General features: G+C 37.9%; 1 protein-coding gene across 4 annotated transcripts in view; it reads right to left on the bottom strand.

The window, feature by feature from the left end:
* The window catches only part of LOC145979780 (dehydrogenase/reductase SDR family member 7), a 46,407-nt gene that overhangs the window by 14,849 nt on the left and 5,298 nt on the right, over window positions 1-26,260 (bottom strand). For all 4 annotated transcript variants that reach the window (XR_014440819.1, XM_083112758.1, XM_083112760.1 and 1 more), the window contains exons 2-5: window positions 25,030-25,159; window positions 20,050-20,199; window positions 10,168-10,277; window positions 3,396-3,635 (exon numbers count right to left, since the gene is read on the bottom strand). Coding sequence is in view for 3 of the 4 variants with exons in the window: in XM_083112758.1 (XP_082968884.1) it covers window positions 3,396-3,635; window positions 10,168-10,277; window positions 20,050-20,199; window positions 25,030-25,153 (624 nt within the window). In the remaining variant the exon portion in view is untranslated. The remainder of the gene's footprint in view (window positions 1-3,395; window positions 3,636-10,167; window positions 10,278-20,049; window positions 20,200-25,029; window positions 25,160-26,260) is intronic.

Genomic DNA, 26,260 nt, shown 5'->3' with positions numbered 1-26,260 from the left:
ATAACAATTTTGTGTGCGAATATTGTCACATATCACATTTATAACTTTTAAACATAATATACTAGGTTTAGAGAAAGGATGATTAAATTATTCCACGAGTTCACACAGTATTCACCTTAAAATTGCAAGAATGTTAGAAAATATTAAAATCACAATTACTCGTAAACTATCCCTACAGATAAAATCTAAATACAGATTTGAAATCAGCACAAAATTTGCAATAGGAATTTTCCTCTAGAAAAAAGAATGTGAACTTTTAGACAGTGTTATGTCAAACATATAATTTTTGTTTTTCCTTTACCTGGGAAAATTGATTAGTTTCCTGTATGTTCTTGTTTTGAATTGAAACAGTTACAAGAGAGAAAAAAATATTACATATGGTTAAGACTTGTAGATTCAATTAAACCAAAGGATGCCTTAACAGTGAGATTGAACTGACAAGCAACATGACCATTCAGAAAGAAATGCAACCTTTTGTACTAAAGTAACGACAAACTGAATATGTCACTTGCACTGGGTTGTTTTCTCAATGGTGAACATCATGTCACCTTAGTATCTTGGTTGTGCATAGATAGTGAATGTTTTTAACAGACTCAAGGATCTGCATCACTTGTCACTTCGGTGTGAAACCCCCACCACATGTTACTTGTTCCCTGTCACGTGTCATCTCTTCAGGCTGAAAGGGTGCCTATGACACAGGGATGTGGTATCATCCTACCAATATATAAAATACAGTGGACTCCAAGGGGCTACGAAACAAAATCGAATTATCCAAAATTCAAATTAACCAGAACACCCCAATGAAATAAAACACTGTATTAAACATAAAACTGCATTAATACGCAAACAGTACACCTTAGCTTACAACTGCTATGTTTTATCCATATCTCCATCCAGGAACACTACACTTATTGGAATATTCGCATCACGTGATTGTTATTCATTCTTTTTCATTCCTCTTTCTACCTCTCTAAGGACTTCAACTTTCTTATCTAATGTTAAGCTACTGTACGCATCATGTTTCGACATTGTGACTCCACTAAAACACACAGACAAATGACCCCTTCTGTCCGGCTTCGCTCCCCTTTCAACTTGTTGCTGAGAGGATGAAGGTCACATTCCTACAAACAAAAGCTCTGGGGATTCCCGTTGCCCTCTCTTATCTGCTGTCGGCACATCTGTTAAACATAAAAACAACCTTTTCAAGAAGAAAAAAAAAAGACGAGTCATCTGTTGGAATTTCTTATGTAGCAACCACTTTGGTCTTTCTTGGAAAGATTGATGTTAAATTATTGGAAACCTGACTTCGAATTATCCAAATTTAACCTTCAAAATTCGAATTAAGTAGTTATTTTAAACATTATTTTAGATAGGGGTTTCAAGGGGAATGTGCTTTTGTTCGAATTATCCAAGTTCAAATTAAAGAGAGCGCACTATATTTCTTTCGACCTTGACATTCAGGACTATAGGGCACAGATTACTTATGCATGAAGCTACACTCCCATGTGGCATTCTTTGAATCTGCACTTCCGTATGATTCTGAATCTACAACTGCTCGAATTGAAATTGAAAGTAAAACTGTGGGTGTGTCAGCTCTAAGGCTATTTGCACCCAACACATTATGCAGGGCCAAGCCCTTTACCAAAGCTAAAATCGAACTGTCTCTCTGAGGACTAAAATTGCCTTATCTAGACTAAAACCTGATGCTGAAAAGGGGCACTCAGTATACAAAAGGACAAAATACAGCAATCCTACAGAGGAATGTGCCAGCTGTACGTCCAGATGCCAGATCCTCGTTGGCCTGTAATACTATAGTTGCTGGGGTGTCCTATGTAGAAGTGAGGTTGACATTTGCATGCATTCTGTGAAAACCACCCCTTACAAGCAAAGTGGATTGATTTAAATAAATAATTTATAGAATAATGTACATAAGGATTTTGTAAATATCAAAATCACTTTTGGTGAACGTACATTAATCTCGTAATAATTTAATGGTGTTTATTAGGGTCTAAGAAAGGAAAAGAAAGGAAACAAAATACACCCACCGCAAAATGACTTTGAATCTCACTAACGTTTTCCAGCAGACTCGGGTGCATTTCTTTAAGTTCTGACGCTGTCGAGAGTTTTTCTTTATTTCCCCCATTAGGAGAGCGTCTGTAGATTTGGTTGTTTTTCTTTGCCTCCCACCACCGAATTTGTGCTTTGGAATGACAGTCGGAGGCAGTCCTCTGGCACCTGCCAGTACCTTCATTATGGTTGATTTTGCACGACCTGTTTGTTTACATATCGTCTTTATCGAGACGTTTTCACTTCGCCATGCAATAATGCTGGCTTTTTCCACACTACTACAGTACTTTCCCGGCATATCACAAATACGCCTGTACAGTAGTCAATACAGTAGGAAAATATCCAACACAAAGTGCACCACATGAAAACAGCAATTTATCACACACACTACAGCAGAAAGTCACCCTTCCTGTGTACACTAACAATACAAAATGAAATGAACTCGCTTATCAGCAGTAATACACTGTTGCCAGATACGTTCATGCAGAAACAATTCCATGTTCGAAACAAAACAACACTAGATACAAGGCTACAAAGTGATAGACCGCTTACTATGGCAGATTTCACATGAGGTCCGAAGTCATTTTGCGGCGAGTGTATATGTACTGGTGAGGTGAACCTCCTACGAAAGGAAATGTGATATGTAAACTGTAACCACACTTAAATTTCTCTTGATTTAAAATTCAATAACCATTATAAGCAAAAATAGCAAACATTTTGTGTAGAAAAATATACAAAATACTAATCATGTTAAACCGTAAGTAGTATTATTATCATTAAACTGTAAATAAACATGGCAGCTGATATTTCGCAAACTATCATTAAAAATTTTTACCAAAATTCAGCTACAAAAACTTTAGAAAATATTTTAAGTTACAAATTATTGAGTACATCCAGAATGTTTTATTTTCACTGGAAGAAAAGTTATTGAAATTATTATAGTTTCATTAACATACTCGACAAACATTTCCATAATAGGTTCATATATACAGCACCAGAATCAGAAAAATATATATTTACATGTAATTTTTTTATTTCCTTTAATCAAACTGTTCAAATATTTTACAGGGACATTTACTAGAAAAAAGCCTTTCCATAAAAAAAACATATCTACATGTATGGTGTCAAAAATCATACAAGCAATTTTTAAGTGTGTTTTTTCAAATAAAACAAATCATTATCCACCCTGCCTACAAGTACTGGACTTTCTTCATCCTCAGGAATACATCCAAGGAGCAGCCCCTCCACAGTCTTAGTAACAAGCTAAAGGATGCAGTGTAGGGCAAATGTTGGATAATAATTGTGAGCATGTGTAATATTATACTCACATGAATAGCATGTTTAGCAGCTGTATATGTTCCGGAGAACGGGACACCCACCACTCCAGCAAGGCTTGAAGTAATGGCCACATGCCCTTTCCCTCGTTCGTTGAAGTAGCGAACAGCAATTCGCGATAAGGACACAACACCAAAGACATTCAGGTCAAACACCTGTCTATCCACATCCAATTCAATGTCTTCCCACACTGCCCTCTGCGAGCGGCCAGCATTGTTCACCAGGATATCTAGCTGCAACAAATACAAACTTAATTTAAAAATAATGAGACAGGTTCATTCTGCTCAAACAAGCACTACAGCCAATTCCACTCTGAGTGGATACACATTCTGATATTATAATTGATTTTTAAAATGCTGATACTTTGCTTAAAATAACTCGACAATTGTTAAAAGTTGTAGGATTAAGAACTGTAACTGTGCCATACCATGTACCTAACTTTGGCTTACCGAATTGATTTGATCTTTTTTATTTAATGGGCTTTTCTGCCACTTTTGACTAACTACAACAATGAGGATGAGTGATGAAGAGGCAATTACAAAGAACACACACGCCCAGACCTGGATTTGAACCTGGAGCTCCTGGTGTCGTAGCATGCTGTGCTAACCACTCCACCATGGTGGCCGGCGCTTTACGAGTTGACTTGAAGTTTGTTTTAAGTCCACTAGACCTGCAGTTTAAATTGGAATCTGAACCACTATGTGCCTCAACTGGGTATCAAATGTCCATCAGGGAGGACCCAGTAGTCACGAGACTAAAACAGGCTTAACTTAGTCATTAAACACACTCATTTGGGTTTTAACACAAAATAATAAAGCTTCATCCAGTGGAACCCAGATTATGTGTTACCAGATTTCACATCTTTTCACTTTATGTATAAAACATTCCTGTTCCCAATAAAGAATTCTCTTATAAATTTTTTCTGGATCATTTTTTTTCTGCATTATACTAGGGCAGATCAAAAAGTAAGTTACACCCCCTGTATAAAACAAACAAAACACATTCAAAATAAAATAAATATTGGACAAAAATGTATGAACATTTAACTTTTTTCAACATAATCACCAAGGTATTCCAAACACTTTTTGAATCATGTGACCATCTTTTTTATCTCTTGTGTGTAAAATTCCATCCAATTTCAATTGAGTTGACTTTTGTGCTCATCGGTTAACAATCGTGGCACCCAGTTTACTATACACCCAACTGGTCATGAATCAGCATAGACACACTATTGTATGATATGTTCAGTTCACTTGCAATCTCTCTTAATTTTCACATGGTGGTTGGCAAGGATGATTGCATTCACATGCTCCGTTTTGTCGATAGTATTCCAGTTGCAGGCTGCCGCACACACTGTTCGTCGTTCACGTTCGTTCTTTCCTTTTCGAACATTTCCTGATCATGGGGTGTGACATTGCATTCTCACCATACACCTCAACAATTTTGCGATGGATTTCACTCTGATTAGCCTTCGTGTCCACAAAAATCGGACGACTGAGCGCAACTCAAAGTTGGACGCCACCTCATTATGACACACCATACTGACACGGTGACTACTCTCATATTCAAGCAGCTGCAGCATGGCTGCTTCGGATATAGGGAGAATACATTCCAGACAGCGCTGCCACCAAGCGTGATTATTTTCTCTCTTTCAGTACAGGAACACAGCTTGGGTATAACTTACTTTTTGATTTGCCCACGTAGTTTATGCAGCCGGAGTTTCGTGAAAATTGCATAATTGAGGTTCCAATGTATTTGGCGATAATTGAAATTTTCCTTCCTGCCTCAGAAAAGTATCTAGTACTATCAGCAATTTAAATTCAAACTGATACTAATACAGTTTAGTGGCTCAAACCTTCACACACACACACACACACACACACACACATATATTGGTGGAAACTGTTCAACATTTCCTGCAGTGCTTTTATAATGCCAAACAAGAAATTTAGTATGTATTTACCATGCAAAAAATTCATGTAAATTTTGCTGTTGGAGTGAAAAATATAAGGACAGTAACATTGGCTGATTATGAAAATAACATGTTGATAAAAGTATCAGGCAATTTACCAATAAAATGATACACAACTGTCTGTCAATAATCACTATCAGTGCCATCGTTAGTTGTAAATTTTACATTTTCCCCACTTTATATATCTAATCGTCCTGGTCCCAATTATGCAAAATGTTCTCTCTGTATGTGTGTATGTATAAAATTTTTGCAGATTATACGAGGTGAGGGTAAGTCAAAAATTATCTACACTTTTTGCCACAACTTTTCCAAGGTTGGCCACACTGCCTTCAGCGCTTGTGTGCTATAAGGTTGTACTTTTGTGGTCATGTGGCCGAGGTTTGATCTTATTCGCTCCATTTTTCTTTCTTTTGTTACAGATTAAACATGGCTGTTCCACTGGCAGTGTGCACCAATGAAGAACAGCGATCAGTGATCCGATTTCTCGGGTCTGAAAGTGTGTCAGGAACTGAAATTCATCACAGGCTTTCAGTACCTCTGATGATGTCAGAATAATCTCTTTGGATGATGGGTGACCATCTGTTCATCAGAATCATCTCTCAAGCTTGTTGAATCTTCCCATCAGTGGCGGAGGTTGATGGGCATCCTACGCTTTGTGTTTCACGCTTGTCCAGCCATTTTTAAACCTCTCTATCAACTTATATACACAATTATACATGGTACTGTACTGTATTGTACTGAAAGGCTGTGATGAATTTCAACCCCTGACACATCTTCAGACCAGAGAAATCGGATCACTGATAGCTGTTCTCATTGGTGCACACTGCCAGTGGAGCGGCCATGTTTAATCTGTAACAAAAGAAAGAAAAATGAAGCAATTAAGATCAAACCTCGGCCACATGACCACAAAAGTACCAGCTTATAGCACACAAGTGCTGAAGGCAGTGTGGCAAAAGTGTAGATAATTATTGACTTACCCTTGTACATCACAATCATAATCGTATTCTGTACATGTTAATGCGTCACATTTCAAAGCAACATATCTGGTTCCCAAGTGGTGTGAATTATCAACATTAAAAAAATAATTGCACAAACAGTGTAGTGTATTCAAAATTTGCATACATCCAACTTCAATCAGATCTCCTGAAGGCTTACTGCAGATGGACATACGACAACAATAGTATTCTCCTGGCAAACATGTGTCTGGATTGTAAGTTCTTTGGTAACGCTCTGCTGAAAAATGTGTAATTAAATTTTCTCTGTAGCAGTATACATTCCTCGCTGGAACCCCTGCAACTTTTATAACAGTATATTTTAATATATTTCTTGTACACGGTTGCTATGATTTTTTGATTGTGAAATTTCCAGGTTTTCCAGTCCAAAAATGAAATTTTTCCAGACATGTTAATCATCATGATTTTTGCTATTGAACCTTGTGTTTTTCAATTAAATATATAGATCCATTCATTTTCACGCCTTTTTTTGAAGCAAATTTCATTCTACACACACCTGAAAATTCGAAAAGTAATGTAAAATTACAATCGGCATCAAATGTGTCAGATGCTATAATCACATGCATCTATAGCCTTCAGGTTAAAGTAACAGAGGTATATTATTTCACCATAACACATCTCCGGGATCTAAAAAGAACAGAAAAAGTTCATGAACAACATAAGCTTCATAAACCAAATTTTTCACTTTATAGTGAATTTATAGTGTCGTAGAAAATGCTGCTTTTTGTTTACATTTATGAGTACACAGAATCTGGAGAAATTTTTGTATAGGAAATGCCGACAAGACTAAGATCCATAAAATAATAGACGATAACCTCTTCTTCACCAAACTTTCCGATATTTATGATCACATTGTGAAAGTACTTTAGTTATCAATCAGTTATCTGAACTACAAGTTTTACTTTGATATTCTTTCTAATATCTAATATAAAAGTGAAAATTTATTACCGAAATTTGAAGGAACCATAATATTGCCCAAGATTGAGAATCATAAGAACGAAAGGAACAAGTTTCTGAACTGAACCTTTTTTGGGACTGGAATCACAAGAACCGAATCCAGCAGTGGAAATGAACCACTTCTTCATTTTGCAAGTTTTTCTGGTGCAGACTCCGAAATGAATGTAAATTCGAGCCGATCTGTAAAATTCCCCGATTTTTTCCTGAGTAGCCAAATTTCCCGACATTTCACTCTTTTCCAAGTTTTCCAGATTCGTAGCAACCCTGTTGTAGTTATTACTCCAAACATGATTCCTTCTGCATTATTGTTGTCCACCATAAATCAAAGTTATTCCTAGTATATTGCACCCTGTCAAAATGGTACCTAGAGAATACGAAAGGAGGGCTCCACACATTCTCCACATTAGCCATACAAGTAGTATGCAATCAGCAATGCCTAGGCCATCTTTACCCTCCCCAGCCCACTAACGATGGGTGCTCATGCAGGAGCATTGTCGGAAAATTCCTAAGATCATCCACGCTGGCAGTCGAACGCAGGTCTCCCACGAGGCAGTCAATTTCGTACCAAATGGACCACATCAACAAATGGGGGGTGGGGGTAATAAAATCATTTTCCCTTTCCTAGATACTTTTTCCAGAGCATAATAAGGCTACATGACACAAGTAATGTCGTATTAACTCCGAATGTATGTTCATATTAACCCCTTAAGTAGGTAATCTGCAGTGGATAATTTTAAACATTTCAATTTCTCATCACTCTCTAAAGGTGCATCATCTGTACTCAAAGAAGATACCATATTTACTCTTGTATAATGCGCACTTTTTTCCAAACTTTTTGTCCGCAAAAACTGTGGTGCGTATTATGCACGGAATAATTCAGACAGTCAACATGAAACTGTACATGGTCATTCCATGATTTTGTGGCATCTGCATTGATTTTTTGTATTCACGGAACCCTATCATGTTATATATCGTTGTAAAGCTTAAATTCTGTAGTTTCTGAATATGGCAACAGTATTCCATTCAAGATGGCAACACTAATGTGCAATGCGGTTGAAATGAACTCATCACAAAATGAAGGAACATTCTGATTTTTATGGCACTTTGGATGAAAGAAAATATAATGAAAAAGAAAATAATAATTAAAATATATTACTGGCCAAATAATATGACATATTTGGAGTGTGTAAATGCCTTAATGGAAGAAATCTTGTACTGCTAACTGCTAGTTTGAAGGTCCTGAATGTGCCTCCTATAAATGTTATGTTAGTCATGGAAAAAGTATATATTTTGAAGTTTTTTTTTAGAAAAAGTAAATAGGAAATTAGCAAAATTGCATATAAAAGTATAAAGGTCATGTTGCACAATATACTGCGCATTATATATACGAGATATAATTATTTGTCATTTTTCCCTATCAAAAACCAGGGTGCGCATTATACACTCATAAATACAGTAGATCACACCCTTTGCTGCTTAAGTCATTGTGAAAAAACACAAGACTTCAAAGTGCAAGAAACCAGGGGTCCCAGGTTTGAATCCCAGTATGGGTGTTCTTTTTGGGTATCCCTTCATCAATTTTATATCATAATTCATCCTCATTGCTACAATCAGCGTAAAAGTAGTAGAAAAGTGATATAAAATAACACAATTCATTCAAGCAATCAATCCAGAAAAATGCTCATGTGGCTCCTGAATTGGCACACTCCTTGGCTCGAAGCACATATATAAGTTTATCTTATGCATGTATAAAACACAGCTACAGGGTGGCTACTCTAGGACCATGATAAAATTCAAGTATAATTCTCGGTTTTCAAGACGAATTTTCCAAAAATTAAAGGGTACAAGCAGATGTTTTCCCCATTTCAACCTTACGTATTATCGCCTCTCACCACCTACGCACACCTACACAAACAAACACTTATATTAACAATATAAATGGTCTGTGTGATTATTCCAATGTATCCAAGGATTATAATTCAATTCAATTGAACAGTGTATACATTTAATTTAAGGTGCGGAGTTTACATTTGCCATTTCGCATATTCAGAAATATTTTAGGATACAGTAATTTTAGAAAATTTGTAAATTGTACAAGAATTTCACATTACCTAATCAACTTCAAGAAATCAACTTTAAGATATTTATCTTGCAATAATCTTCTATCTGTCAGACTGATTGTTCTGCAAAGGACACTAACACAGTTAACGGATTGAGAGTATTATGTTTTATTTTCCATGCAACTATCTATTCTTTTCCTTCCTTGATAAAAATAAAAACAAAACTGTGAAGAACTTGCCTCAGGGAATTAATAGATATGAATAAATTCAATTGGATTTGCATTAATTAAAATTGCAATTTTTCACGTCTACGGAAAAAATTCAAGCCAAATTCAAGCATAATTCCCGGAGACAATAATTCACGCGTAATTCCCAGAATTCAAGGAATTGCCAGTGAGTAGCCACCCTGAGTTAGCAGTGTGTACATGCAGTATCTCCATCTCGAGGTGATTATAGCAAGATAAATATTCTGGAGATTCTAAAGACTTACACCTAATGGCTGAAATGTGAACGCGCTCAACAGTGAAAGAAGCAGGTCAGTAGCTCATCATGCACAAAACATATCAGCCAGAAAGTGCCTAGGATGGATATATCCATCGAACCCACTGCAGATAACAAGTGGGCATGATGAAAATATCAGCCTCACTTCCATGCCTTACACAGAATTCAAACATTATTCTCTCTTTCTTAAGACCCCTGGTGCCATGGCATAATATGAAAACAACTATATGATACATGAAATTAAAACATAATAAGCACGCACCTTTCCAAAATGCTTGATAACTTCATCAAAGTGAGTTTGATGCTTTGTTACAGCTGTAACATCCATTGGCAAAACAAAAACATCTGCATCAGACAGGAACATCCCTACGCCTACAATGAAAAGGTACACATCTCAGTTAAAGATATAAACAACAATGAATTGTGCTTCCAGAACAAATTAAACCAGACTCTCTTTGATTGCAAATGAAAAATATGTATGTTTATTTAGGAAGAAATTTTTAAAAGGACATTTTTTAAATATAATTAAGGATGGGCTTATAAAAATACAAGGCATGTCCAGCAAGTAGTAAACAGTTGGTAATAATAAAAAAAAGAACAAAAGAATGTAGTTGAACGAAACCTTTTTATTCTGAAAGTACATACTTTGAGCTATTTTTCTACATAAGCACCAATGGCACTGAGGCACTTATCATACCACCAAATATACATTTTATTTTATATGTAGCGTACAATAAAATGTGAATGCCTCAAAATATTTCTGTATTCTACAGTCTTCTTTCCCCACTTTTATGCTTCTCTAAGTTGCCATTTTAGTTTCCGTTGGTGTCCTTACTGCATAATCCAGCATTTTTGAACGAGATGAAAAGGACATACGAGTGTGTTTTTGGATGAAGTAACTTTAGAGATGTTGAAATACACTCTGGAGGATACTGGAATGTGACATTGAGGTGTAGATCGACCACGTTGTGACACGCACATTTGACATTAGTTACGAGATGATGAGGGATAGGTGATATTTGAATTCCAAATTAGTTAGCCGCCCCCGTGACGGAGTGGTTAGCACATCGTGCTACGATGCCAGGGTTCCCGGGTTCGAATCGTCGAATCGTGGGCTGGGCATGGATGTTTGTGAATGTCCATTCATCGATTTCATCATATTATCATCGTTCATCCCCATCTTCGTAAATTATCCATAAGTGGCACAAGAGGGGAAGTAAAATAAAGCAAATCAATCAAACCAAATGAGTTATTTCCATCATTTTTATCTAATTAATATATTAATTTAGTTAATCAAATCATATGTATTACCTTACTTTCATTATCTATAATAATAAATCATAACACTTTAATGAAGAAACCCTGGTTTCAAAACGTAATTTAACTCAATGTGTCACATTCTTCTAGCAAGGTTTTTTTAGTACGCGTAAAATATGAGAGAAAATTAATCCTTTGGTACGGAACCGTCTTACTCCTGGGGGATAAGATGTAAATTTTGTATTTTTTTTTTTTAATTTAGCATTGCTTTTCTTCAACTTTTGGCTAATCCCAACGATGAGAATGAGTGATCGTCAGATTAAATTGATGAAGGGACATTCACAAATAACACCCATGCCGGGATTCGAGCCAGGGAACTTTGGTGATGAGTCTGAAAGTCGGCCACCAACAAGATGTACATTTTTTTTTACATTCAATAACTTTCAACAGGTCATCGGTGATATACCGCATCTGTTGACAAACGGAATGTTTTTACACCTTGTATGCTATGTGGATTTTTTTTCCATAAGTTTGCAACACTGTTAGGGTACATGTGCTTTTGTTTACAGAAGGTCTTCAAGTTCTATGATTCTCACTTTAGGGGATCAAATATTGAAGTAAAAGAATGCAAGATTAGCAGAATCTAAGAGTAGCAGGACAAGAGGTTACTGAAGATAGAATTAGTTTTCATGTCTTTCTTGCATTATTTCTTCCAGATGGCTAGGAGCACCTGCAGAGGGGCAAATGCACCCTCGACTTCAAATTTTATACAAATAAAAATTCATACCGTAAAAATATCTTGCTCGCTTCTGCTTTTCATACAGTATTGTCAAGTTCAGAGCAGTAGTATCTTGCCGGCTGTGAGAGTTGTCCCTCTATGCCAAACAATCTAAATGAGAAAAATTGTAAAAGAGAATGCTATGGCATTCCATGAAATTTATTGCATGCTATTAAATCAATACTGTTTTCAATTTATATAAATTTGGATCAAAAAATGTTCTTGCTTGCTTCGGTCGCAATTTGTTTCTTTTCTGTAATGCATTGTGAATCACCAGAGGGACCAGTAAGAACAACTAAGTACTTCAGACAATTCCTGCTATAACAATTTGGTTTTGAAGAAAAGGAGCGCACACATTTCAAAGACAATTTAGATCATTTTTGCATTCGGTTTGTTATGAGGCAGATGAATTGATTATGTAATTTATTTAAATATGTTATGTGTGTGTGTGTGTGTGTGTGTGTACACGCACGCACGCACGCACGCACGCACGCACGCACGCACGCACGCACGCACGCACGCACGCACGCACGCACGCACGCACGCACGCACGCACGCACGCACGCACGCACGCACGCACGCACGCACGCACGCACGCACGCACGCACGCACGCACGCACGCACGCACGCACGCACGCACGCACGCACGCACGCACGCACGCACGCACGCACGCACGCACGCACGCACGCACGCACGCACGCACGCACGCACGCACGCACGCACGCACGCACGCACGCACGCACGCACGCACGCACGCACGCACGCACGCACGCACGCACGCACGCACGCACGCACGCACGCACGCACGCACGCACGCACGCACGCACGCACGCACGCACGCACGCACGCACGCACGCACGCACGCACGCACGCACGCACGCACGCACGCACGCACGCACGCACGCACGCACGCACGCACGCACGCACGCACGCACGCACGCACGCACGCACGCACGCACGCACGCACGCACGCACGCACGCACGCACGCACGCACGCACGCACGCACGCACGCACGCACGCACGCACGCACGCACGCACGCACGCACGCACGCACGCACGCACGCACGCACGCACGCACGCACGCACGCACGCACGCACGCACGCACGCACGCACGCACGCACGCACGCACGCATCAATGCAAAAACACTAAAAGAGTGAGATAAAATGAGACTTTTCTTTCCCGATTGAACTTTCATCAAGGCTTCATCATCAGGTTTCCCAACAAGAATCCTGTAAACTCTTCATTCCTCTCCCATTCGTGCCACATGGCCTGCCCACCTAAGTCTTCTTGATTTAATCATTCTAATAATATCTGGACATGAATACAAATTATGTAGTTCTAAATTATGTAACCTTCTCCACTCACCTGTCTCCTCATCCCTTTTAGGTCCAAATATTTTCCTAAGGATCTTATTTTCAAATACTCTCAATTTATGTTCTCCTTTCAATGTAAGGGACCAAGTTTCGCATCCATATAATATTACAGGCAAAATTACTGTTTGTATATTTTAACTTTTAGTTTCTTAGATATTAAACGAGACGACAAAAGTTTATGAAGATAAAAGTAACATGCATTTCCTGAATTAAGCCTGCTTTTTATTTCCTCTTTAATATAATTTTCATTTGTTAGTATTACTCCTAAGCACAGTGTGTCTGCAACAATTTAAAAATTTCTTGTCATTTTATCTTTGTTCATGAACCTCCATTTAGTCCACTACTACAAAAATGTCTACAGAAACAGCAAATTTCCCTGTCTTTTCCAGACTGGTAGACACCATGCAGAATAAGTGTATGATGAGGGTAAACAAAAACTTGTATCCTGGTACAATAAGTGTCTACACGGAAATATAGCTCAAGGTATGTCCTTTCAGAGTAAAAAGGTTTCGTTCAACAAACATCTCTTTTATTACCAAAAGGGTACTAACTACGTACTTTCGGGACATGCCGCCTCGTATTTTGCAGATACCAGTAAAGTACCGATATAAAAATCTATCAATATTGAACTGGTAATTTATCAATCCAGTATAATAATTACAAATACTCCACCAGCAATCTGAATTCACTACTTAATTACAATATGTTTTCCAAGCAGAAACTGTGTATTTAGGCACTTGGTTTGTAATAAAAGAAGATACATTTATTGTGATGCATTTTCACTTAGTGTCAACAAAACATTAAACAAATTTATTTGAGATAAAATCACATGACATAAAAGGAGTTAAAAGGTCCCTTCTTACAATGCAACAGTGTTAGCCATCAGACTATTTGGGAGGGAGAAATTCGATTAATTTTTATCCACTCAAACCCCCACACCGTGCACACCAAAGGCAATTCTTGAACGAGAAATTGAACTGTCAAAGGCAATTCTTGGACAAGAAATTGAACTGTGAAAAAAGAAATCCATAACATGTCAATTATCCACGAGTGCATGAATTCTCGCATATACAGGGTCAACAAATTTAGTACTATGGTGCATTTTATACAGTGTGTGTTGATTCTTTTCATTTCCATTAATAAGAATGTACAATAGATTGCAGGAAGGTATGGGAATTAGGGGTTTATTGCAATCCAATTATGTACACTGAATTTATCTTTTGCAAATATGCTCTATTAGACCAGTCAACAAGGGGGTCCAATAAGGAAAAAAAATCGGGAAAGCTGGAACAAATTTATTATCTTCGTAAAAGTGTTCTTAACAACATATTAATTTTGCACTCCTCAATCACTCCTGCTTTGGCCGCCATCTTTGAAAAATGGCACCCAAAAATCTAGCTTGAAAAGCATTTTACAGCAACATAGGTTATGACAGAAATTAATCTACACAAAATTCTCTACAAAAAATGTTCCATACACTTTTCTTCTAGGATGTACCATTTAGGTGCTAGAGAAGCGAGAAATTTCACCTTTTTTCCCCCGCCCAATTTTGGAAGAGTGAAACTCAAGGAAACCTCTTTCACATGTTGTTTTGTAGCATTTTGCTTCTGTAAAAATGGAATTATTACATTATGTTCTTTCTTACAGAATGTCATGTGTGGGTTTAACTGGCTTTATCATTGCACACAGTAGTTTATAGGAAATATTTTCAGTCACCTATGTGTAGGATATGTTTGGTCTCAAAGAGAAGATAACCTCAATTAAATATGTTGACTTTGTCCAAAAAGGTTATTTTACAATAAAACGATTAAAAAGTTATGGTCTGGGATCTGGTCAGATATGACAACTGAACAGATCGTGATGCGCTCCATGAAGAGTTGTGAGGAATGGCAGAGGAGTGACTGACTCAGTGCTAAGTGGATTCTTGGCATGTCTACTAGTTTACAGATAAAATTGAAGAGCTGCATGTCGATGCACGAAAGTTTTGCATATCAATGGATTAGCAAGACTTCCAGTTGTTCTTTTGTCAGTGATTCTCATCTCAAATACCATTCCTTGATTTTGATGGTATGGGGTCAAAAATTACAAGGAAGCAAATTCTCCTGCTTGTTTTCAGTGATGAGGTAGAGATGCAGAGAATCTCTTTATGATCCTTTGTAACCACTCTCAGAAAGTAAAGAAGTCTGAGATGCTATTTCCATCATTGATGGAGAATTCTTGATTCACAGAATTGTTTGTCAACAGTGAGAAATATTTGATACCATTCTAGATAGGTACATTAAGTACGAAAAGAAACACTGCAAGAAAAATATCACCATTCTCTTGGATGGATACCGTGCGAATCTGACAGAAAAAAATACCAATGTTGCTGAACGTGCTCATCGACTAATATTCTCTTCTAGAGAGTTTAAATTTGATGACAACATACTGGCGACAGCAAGTCAAAGCATGTTTAATTCAAATGAGAGGAACAAGGGTCGGCTCATCACAATGCTGAAGGATCAAATAGGTTGACGAAGATGCACACACATCTTCAACACTGCTATTGACGCATCCTCTGTGAAAATTGTAGGTGAAGATGTTGACTTTTCTTTATCCTCACTGCCTTAGTTGGGTCGAAATCATACGTGCACTTCTTAAAGCAAGGAAAAGGGGACATAGAAACAAAGTGTACATGCCTAGTTCCATGAAATACACGGAGAACCTTCTGTTCGTATTGCGTTCAGCGAGGCTAACAGCTTCAGCGCTTTTCACGCACAGAAAACTAAAGTTTAAGTTACTAGGAAAAAATTCCGGAAATATAAGAAGCTGCTTCCAAGTTTAAAAATGCTGCTGCTGATCCTTGGAAGTTTGCAGAGGTCGGAAAACAATGTATCCTTTAACTCTACGGTGGGGGGGTGAGGGTGAACCTCTTTGAGAGTTGAGACGCATTTCTTTTTCAAATCAGTGTGTAAAAATAAATTTAATCTGGTTTCTTTGTTTCCCACAGAATTTGCTCTATATTACCATTCATTTTGAACAAATCACCAAGTACAGAATGGATGGAAATGACTTGCCTCCAATGCAATGTGGTTAGCTTACCCATTTGTGGTGACTTTCTATCACAACAGAGCTTCTCCAGAGTGTTCAGTGATCTGTGAATACTGCAATGGTGTGCTCAAAATCGGACAGTGTTCTAGAAGATGAAGGGAGCTTTCAGAACAAAGCAACAGGCTGGATGTGTCGCTCTGAATGGGCATTTTCTCAATACCGTGCATCGTATCGCCTCGTCTGCTGAGTTAAGTCCACTTTATTCACATACTGGACCTACGGTTTAAAGTGGGATCTGAACCACTATGTGCCTCCATCTAGTATCGAACCCGGGACACGTTGATTACGAGGCAACACCGTTACCACTGCATCATCGGAGAGGCCCTCGCCTCGCCGTTCTTCGTGCATGCACATTGAATGTTTTGCTTTAGACTAAAGTGGGCCTTGTCACTTGCCGCCTCGGTGTGACATCACCATGTCGATTGTGGCCTGTCGTCTGCTGCTTCAGTCTGAAAGCTCCAAGCAACTGTGATGATCTTGTTGATATGCACTTTGAAGAATTCTTGCTGGTAGAAGTCAGGAGATAAAAGTATAAGAAAACAGTAGTAGAAATACAGTCATTATGTACATTTGTTTTACGTGAAACGTTACAAAATTATTGTTTAATTACATACAGATATTACAACTTGAAAATACATTTTTCAAGAAATGTTATTTGAATATTTAGAATAGGTAATAACATAACTCGTGGCTCAACAGCCCTTGAAGGATCTTGGTCTATCTCCTGACTGACAGTCTCCTTCCCACAACCCTACCTAAAGGTGTGTAGATCATTAACCAGTAATGGGGGTGACGTGGGTTCAGCACATCAAACCTTCAGCCGTTTTAGGGGATATCCAAAACCAGGCTATCCTACTCACTCGTAGCTCCCCAATTGGCTCACATCGTGGGTTGCCACTGGTCCTACACACAGGCCAAGAACCTAGAGACTGTACCCAAGCAGACTCAAATCCATGATGTCCAGTCAGAGTTCAAAGCATAGCGCCTTAGACCGCATGGCCACAGAGGACACTTAGAATAGGTACACCTCTATTTTAACCTTTTGCCGCCCAAGGCCTTTTTCACATGTAAGCCTCTATTGCCCGAGCCGATTTTGAGTAAAATGCAGAGTTTCAATTAAATGAGTGTAGATCGGAGGCTAATTGCCCTAGAGAGATGAGTGATATACCGTTGTACGAGGAATGAACCAGAGATTCAGACTATATGATTTTTTTGCAAATTCGGCATATATGTGGCGGGGCGGAGGTGGCTAACTCTCAAAATTCCAAAATTTCGGGGAAAAAAATTTGGTTCCCCCACCCTTCCCCCAAGAAAAAAGTACATGACAGTGTCGACATGCACATGGACATGATCGCTGACATGTAAGGAACACAAAAATATTTGCATTATTATCATATGACCAATGTAACTTGAGTTGTACCCTCAAAAGGAATGGTCGGCATGCCACTGATTCAAGCTTCAAAATGCAACGGTACCTTGAAATGACTATAGCTCAGAAACTAAATGCCCTAGAGATATGAAAGACATACCGTTGTACGCAGAATGAATTACAGATTTAGACGATATATAATTTATGCACATTCGGAGTATATATGGAGGGAGAAAGGGGGGAAATCCCCTGAAAATACTTTTTTTCTAAAAAAATGGGGTTTCGCCCCCCCCCCCCCGAAAAAAAGATATGAAAAGTTCAAAATGCATATAGAAATTATCGGTGTCATGTAAGAAACAGAAAAATATTTGCATCATTGTCGTATGACCAATGTAACTTGAGTTGTACCCCCAAAAGGAATGGCCACTGATTCAAGCTTCAAAATGCAGCGGTACCTTGAAATGACTATAGCTCAGAAACTAAATGCCCTAGAGATATGAAATATATACCTTTGTACGCAGAATGAATCACAGATTCAGACGATATATAATTTATGCACATTCAGCGTACATATGGAGGGGGAAATCCTCTCAAAAAAACTTTTCTTAAAAAAAATGATGTTTCCACCTGCCCCGAAAAAAAATGTCAAAATGCAAAATTTATACAAATTTGGTGTATATATGGAGGGGGAAGGGAGAAAACCCCCAAAAATTATTTTAAAAAATTGTCACTTCACCCAAAAAATGTCCTCGCACTTGGGCACAAAACGACACCTACGTACAACCTTCAAGGACGAAAAGCTAGAACGTAGTAAAAAATGAGCGCCAATTCTTGCAGCTGCTTGAAATTCTATTTTTAGACAATGCTGGGTAACCCCTGTTGCCACTTGTGGACACTTGTGCTAAAAAAAAAAAAAGGTTTCCTTCAGCGCGCTTCGAAATTCAATTCTCACAATGCAGATTCAACAACCAGTCTTCCCCCTCTCCCTCTCCCTGCTTGCGCCCTCAGGGAAGAATTTCATTTTGACATCGGATACTGATAAACAAGCTTCCTTCGAATGCACTTAGCAGGAGGGAGTGAAAAGCATTGCTTTAGAACAACAAAGCCGGTCTTCCTTTGTCGGCAAAAATTTGACCTTGAAAAGAGACGCAAAAGAGAAGTCCCTTTTCCCCTCCATTTTCATGAAGACAAAAAAAAAAAAATGCAAAAAAACATTTCTGTTAAATACATGTGTTAGGAACAATATAAAAAAATAAAATCGAAATTCTAACCAAAAATAGAAAAGTTATAACGTAAAAACTACGACCTTGACACAGCGTCTCGATTGAGACGCCTGGTTCCGTGAGGGTTACTTTTAGGTATCTCGTTCGAGATGCTTGGGCGGCAAAAGGTTAATAGGAAACAAAGAACTCAAGTTATCGTACAAAAAGATGTATCATTGAGTTTCACTCTTGCAGAATAGGGTGGGGAAAAAATTTCTCGCTCCTCTGGCATCTAAACGGCACATCCTAGAAGAAAAATGCACAGAACATTTTTGGTAGAGAATTTTGTAAAGATTAATTTTTGTCACAACCTATGTAGCTGTAAAATGCTTTTCAAGCGAGATATTTGGGAAAAACTGATTTTGGGTGCCATTTTTCAAAGATGGTGGCCAAAGCAGGAGTGGTAGAGGTGGTGCAAAATTAATATGTTTAAGAACACTTTTATGAAGATAATAAAATTTGTTCCAGCTTTCCCGGATCTTTTTCCTTATTGGATCCCAAAAGCATCCCTTGTTGACTGGGACTGGCCTGTATAAGAAACAAACTGTCGGAGTTCTAGGTGGGATGAGTCGGGTAACATGTTCCTCAAATTACTGTATAAAGCCTGCTAATGATTCACCTTTCATATGTATATCATTCTGAAAAGAAAGTATCCAAGTTTACATCCAGATCACTTGCATAACAAAGATTCATTTCAGATGTCCACACAGTACTCAAAACACAGGCCGTAACTTTCCCATGACATCCCAGTAACTACGCATCTGGTGTTCAACAAACGAAGTCAATTTCACAAGGTATGAAAAATTTGTAAAACCAGGTACATACATAACCTTCCTACTTTACGACAGGTAGTCTGGAATTCTAGTTCAACACCTGAAGCATATTTACTTTTGTCACATTGCAGAACACACACACAAAACTTCTTTGCATTGAAAGTAACATCATTTATAGGCTTTCTGTAGCAAATTAAACAAAGTATTACCAGAATTCCTACATGCATTGAAAACTTACCAAGGCATTTTTTCTTCACCCGTTCCAACTCATCTTGTCTACGTGCAGAGAGCACCAGCTTGACTCCTTGCTTTGCTAATTCTACTGCAAGGTATTCTCCAATTCCACTCGAGGCTCCTGTTACCCACACAACTTTACCTCTCAGAACACCTGTTGAGAGGGAGAACAATGATGATCAGATGGATCAAGAAAGAATGTACGAGGGTGAATCATTAAGTATCACACATTTTTTTCCCCACGTTGTTATTGTGGCTGGGACATTGAAATTTTACAAATGTATAGTTTGAAGTTCGCGCTAGAGACGTCATTTGTTCAATCAGGTATAACTATTGCGGCAGAACTACTTAGCAAAGATGGCACGCATGTTATTGTCATCAACGTGTGAAGAGCAAAGAGCTGTAGTTAGTTTCTTTGTGGGCAAAAGGACAAAACCCTAGTGAAATTCACATGGAAATGTTGGGCGTGTATGGGGAAGACTGTTTGGACTGTAGCAACATCTCCAGGTGGTGCACATTCTTTCAAGGAGGCCATGTGAACCTTGTTGACTCATCACGTTCCGGGGGACCAGTAACAGCTGCAATGGAATTGAATGTTGCAGCCATTGAGCAGGCAATTCTCAAGGACTGGAGGATCCATCTGAGAACCTTGTCAGAGCAGTTCAACATTTCCTACGGTACGGTATGAGATATTCCTAGGTGGCAAACGCTTCAATTTCAATGAAGAACTGCAATCGTTGTATGCAAATGGCTCTATTCCTAAATGACGGAGTTCCATGAACAGGGTATGTTGAAACTAGTGCCACAATGGGAAAAATGTGTTGAAAGACTTGGCTCCTATGTCGAAAAGTAGCTAAAAGATGTGGTTTCATTGTGTATGCTTTTTGTTGTCTTACCTTTTAAACTTGTTTTTTAAAAAATTGTTGTGCGATACTTAATGATCCACCCTCGTAAAAATTCAGCATTTATTGTTTCCTGTAACAATACAATTTTTAACTTTACAGGTAAATCACTACTGTGTCTGCCAATAAATTAATAAAAATATATGGCAATGGCATATAAATATAATTTATTTTTTGTTTTCTGCCAATGTCTTGTCTATTTTACATCACAAACATAATTGGCACCATAAGAAGGCAAAGCCCTTGACCCTCTGTACCTCCCTTGAGAAAGTGAAATATTTTGCATGGTTTATGAAGATTATGTTGTTTATCAATGTTTTCCATTCTTTTTGCTCACGGAGATGTGTTATTGTGAAATAAAGTACGTCTGCTTCCTTACCATGAGCAGAACAGCCTGAAGGCTTTGTGCAAGCGAATATACAAGCCAACACGACATTCCACAACAGCAGTTATAATTTTACGTCATTAAGTTAGGAGTTGATAGCAATTTCTGACATGTCCTTCCACTCTTTTAGTGTGCATACAAAGAGTTGGCAAAAGAACTCTGAGATTGAAGGTTATTACATTCACAGGCCATATTTGGGGATCAAATATGTCAGTTAATTGTGTTTTCCTCACAAATCATGAAAAATATACATTGTGGTCATAAGTTTGCTGGAATTAACTTAATAGGTAGAAAAGCAAATAATAATCATTAATACTGAGACTGAGAGAACCCCCAACCAATCTACGAACGACCAACATACAGAAATGTATCTTACGGCTTGGTTTTCCGTATGGGCTTGGATAACCAACACAATTTTGAAAAACTGTCATGAAATTCCAAATTCTGAAACATTACACGTGTTTATAATTCCTTCTAGAGGATTCACATGAATTTTCGAGCAGCTTGCTTTAGCTGTTATCTAGATAACTGTGATGGAAAGTAGGCTTACATAGACATGAAGCTATTACGAATATCTAGATAACAGCGAAAGTAAATCACATGAATGCTCCAGAAATTCCAAGCAGATGTAATCTTTGTAGGCCTGAGCTGATGTAACAGTATTGGCAGATACCAGCGGTTGAATTTTTTGCACCAATACCATTGATTTTGATTGGCTAGAAGAGTGGCCAGTCTCACCTACTGTGGCAGTGTGGTCTAAGGTATCATCATGATTTGGGCAACAACTTGTCTCAAAATTTCTCTGTTTAAAGGTTTGTTCACACTTTCTTACGACAGGTTTGGAGGCCAGCACAAAACCCCCTCCACAAAATATATTTATATAGACATGTGTGTCTGATGAGTCATTATAACTCAGTAACTAGTCTTTGATATTTTAAACTGGATTTATACAAGTATCGGTAGCAATCAGTCAAGGCATCAGTATATATATATATATATATATATATATATATATATATATATATATATGACACACGGGAACCGGACGTTTTTGAAATGAACAGGACTCAGCCGTGAGGAGTTATATAGCAATAGTAGTAGCCAATTTGTTTTGCATAACATGCCATTTCAGTATTGTATTCTTTTTCTTTGCAGGTATGAAACAGTATGGAGCAGTGGACAGTTGAACATCGCGTGTTTGCACATGAAACGTATGTGCGAAATAATGAGTTTATTGTCGCAACACAACGAATATTTCGTCGTCATTTCAATATTGGTAGGCATGGTGCAATTCCTGGCCGGAATACGATCCTGAGATGGGTTCAATCGTATCGTGCAACAGGAAGCATCATGAAGAAGAAGCCTCCAGGCCCTGTTCGAACTGTGAGAACTCCAGAAAACATCAACATAGTCAGAGGGGCAATGAATCGGAGCCCCAGTCGATCCGCACGTTAACATGCGCGTGAATTACAGATCAACCGTGAGAGTGTAAGAAGAATGTTACGGTTGGATTTACACTTCCATCCGTACAAAATGCTGGTGGTTCAGGAGCTTACAGCTACGGATTATGCAGCTCGTGAAGATTTCGCTGTTCGTATGCAAGTGATTATGGAAGAGGACCCAAATGTTGTAGTGATGATGAGCGATGAAGCTATTTTCACTTAAATGGTGTAGTGAACAAACAGGACTTCCGTTACTGGGCGCCCCAACACCCTCACAACATCCAGCAAAAACCCCTACACTCAGAGCGAGTTACAGTTTGGTGTGCTGTTACCCCTTCAGGCGTAATTGGGCAGTATTTTTTTGGCAGAACGGTCACAGTGAACTCAAGACGATATGTCCACATGTTGGAAACATTCTTTCAACCGGAACTGCAGAGACTAGGAATAAACATTCATAATGTTTATTTTCAACAGGATGGTGCCACAGCGCATACCGCTAATGCATCAATGGCAGTTGTCAGGAACATGTTCCCTGGATGCCTCATTTCGCGTTTCGGTGACGTGCCATGGCCGCCCAGATCCCCAGACTTGTCCTCTTGTGACTTTTTCCTTTGGTGGTACCTCAAGGAACATGTCTATGCCCACAAACCGCGGACATTAATGGAGTTGAAAGATGCCATAACAGAGGAGGTGCGTGCGATTGACCAAGAGGTGTTACGCAGGGTTATGAATGCTTTCTGGCGACGAGTTGAACAAATGGATGGCCGTCACCTGATTGACATAATTTTCCACACGTAACCAATGTAATCAAATGGCAACTCTTGTTCTCCATTCTGGCACAATTATAACTACTTTTCCTTCACAATTAACAGACTAATATTCATTTCAAAAACGTCCGGTTCCCGTGTGTCACCCTGTATATATAAAGTTAAAAAAAATGTGTTTTTTTTTAACCCTGATTGCAGTACCCACACAAAATGTCCAGAGTTGCCAAATTAACGATATTGAAAAGTGACAGCATTTGGTTCCTTTGAGTCAGTATGTCTTTTCTTATGTATATCTCGTAAGAGTAAGAGAAGCATATTTAGATTTGAACATTTTGAAAATATTTTTCTTAAGTTTCTTCAAGTTGTGTTTTCTACATTTGATTGCTTTTTCTGCAAGTCAGTAAGATTTTGACTGAGAATTTTGAAAGAACTAGTTCCTTTCTAAGCCCATATAAGTTGTACAATTTCAATTACTTTGAAAAATACATTGAAAATTTTGTGAATTGGGAGGTAAATTTTTAGTTCCTTCATTATATGGCAAAGTTTCAATTATTTTTAGAATATTATTTTGGTGCATTTGCTGCAATAGTAAAAGCTAGTAATTCTATGAGGCACTATCATTTTTAAACTTTATTTCTTTTAATAGCTAATAAAAATGTCTGAAATGGACATGTTTGCGTTCATGTATATTTTGCCTGATTTCCAGTAAGTGCTAGTGTAATTCAACATCGATTTGCATCAGTAATTCCTGTAAATAACGTTGGTCTCGATAGGGCAGCATTGAGTGTTGCACAAGGGACATTTGTGCTACTATGAGGATGCGGATGACGGAGGGTTAACCATCTACAAATATTTTAAATAATGGGCTTCCTAAAGAAGGATCCGGTAACATTTCTTCAAGTGTTTTACATTATATTCAGTTGCGAACATTAAAGAAAATCATGGCACATGTTAGTTTTCTAAGACATAAATTCTACGCATATATTGAGGAGGCTTATACATGAACACACATTACAGAGTTTGGGATAAGGTTGTAGGATCGTGTGACAAGTTGTATGGGTAGGTTAGGCCAGTACACTTGTGTTAACATTTATACATTATTTTAGTAAGTTAGGCTTGGTTGAATTAGTATTTATGGGGCATATGACTGTAAAGGGTGGGGAGGGGTATGTCTCTTTTTTGTAACTTGTCCTATCTTTTATACATTTAATGTTCTATTTTTAGAAATGCTAGGTGGAAGGGGTACGAGCCCAACCAATCCTATCTTTGGCACAGCACTAACAGAAGGAGTATCATTTTTCTAAACAAATAAAAGTTCATGCAATGAACACATGGACAGCTGCAAAAAAAAAAAAAAAGAAAAAAAAAAGTAACATTAACATGCATAACAAACAAATATACACTTGCACTAACAAAAATTTTTACAACAATCTTTGAATGAAATACACACGCACACACATACACATAAGGAAAAACATTTGAACTTACTCAATGGCTTTCCAAACTTTACAGCCCAAGCTAATCCTAAATCACAATCCACCACCATCAGGCTTATTATGTACACCACGAAATATGTAACTGTTATTAGACCAACAAGGCTGAGGAAATCCATGATTGTCTGGAAAGAAAAATTATATATTTTCCTTAATATTTACAATGTGTAAACAGTGATATTTACTCGGGCTGAGCCGACACCGATGACAATGTATCTGAAAGTATCAGTTGGAATTCATCTATCGATACCAGCCGGTACTTTTCCTGCATTTTGGTGTTCCACAGGGCCTGCAAAAATGCAGCATGACATTTTCGTGGAATCTAATTATTCTGGAAAGTATGCATTATTTTTTTTTTTTACACAAAAATTGTATTTTTTTATTACATAGCATATTCTGATGTAATTCTTGAATATACTAAAGCAAATTTCATGGTACATTGATGTATTTAGTTGGGAGAAAAAAAATTACGCACCAATATTGATCAATACAGTAAAACCTCGTTAATCCAGACAGGCAAAAGGCCAAAGAAGAAGAAAAAAACAGAATGCAAGGTTTTAAATGCGGCTAGAAGTCAACAAGAGAACATCCCAAAGAAAAGGCAGTCAACCACTAATGAAATTCTGTTTCCCACAGACTTTGTAGTGTACTGTATAATGTATTTAGGCCTATGCCATGTAAATGCACCATAATAAACATGTTTTGTTGCTATAAACTGAGTTTAATGCACTTTCTACTGTTTTTTTAAAAGGTTATTTCAGTTAATCCGGTCAACTTATCCCCCCTCCCCCATTAGTCCGGATTAACAATGTTGTACTGTATTTCGAACAAATTTTGATTATTGCAGTTTTCAAAGTATTGGAGCCCTAGTATTTACACCTTTTACAAGTAACCAATTTACATTTCTTTTACTCCAGATACAGTACAACTTTTAGGGGATAACATGTTTCAGGGACAAGACAGCTGTTCTCTTATATCACTGTTGACTAATTTTAATAAACATAAAATTCTTGGCTTGGGAACAATTATTATTTTATTTGTCTTCCTTTTAGTAAACCATAATTTTGATGTTTACTGCTCTGTTCCGATTGTGTAATCATTTTCACATTGGACACAGTCTTCTCACGCATGATCATTTGCTGCATGGGCTGGACCATCTTGTGTATGTGATGTTATTTTGTCAGGCATATTCTTCTGCAATGTGCATTATTTTAATTTCTCAAGAG

This window comes from Lepisma saccharinum, chromosome 26 (genome assembly GCF_977018435.1).
Source record: "Lepisma saccharinum chromosome 26, izLepSacc3.1, whole genome shotgun sequence".
Classification (NCBI taxonomy): domain Eukaryota; kingdom Metazoa; phylum Arthropoda; class Insecta; order Zygentoma; family Lepismatidae; genus Lepisma; species Lepisma saccharinum.
The sequence above is the reverse complement of the archived record's forward strand: the minus strand, read 5'-3'. Positions and strand labels throughout refer to the sequence as shown.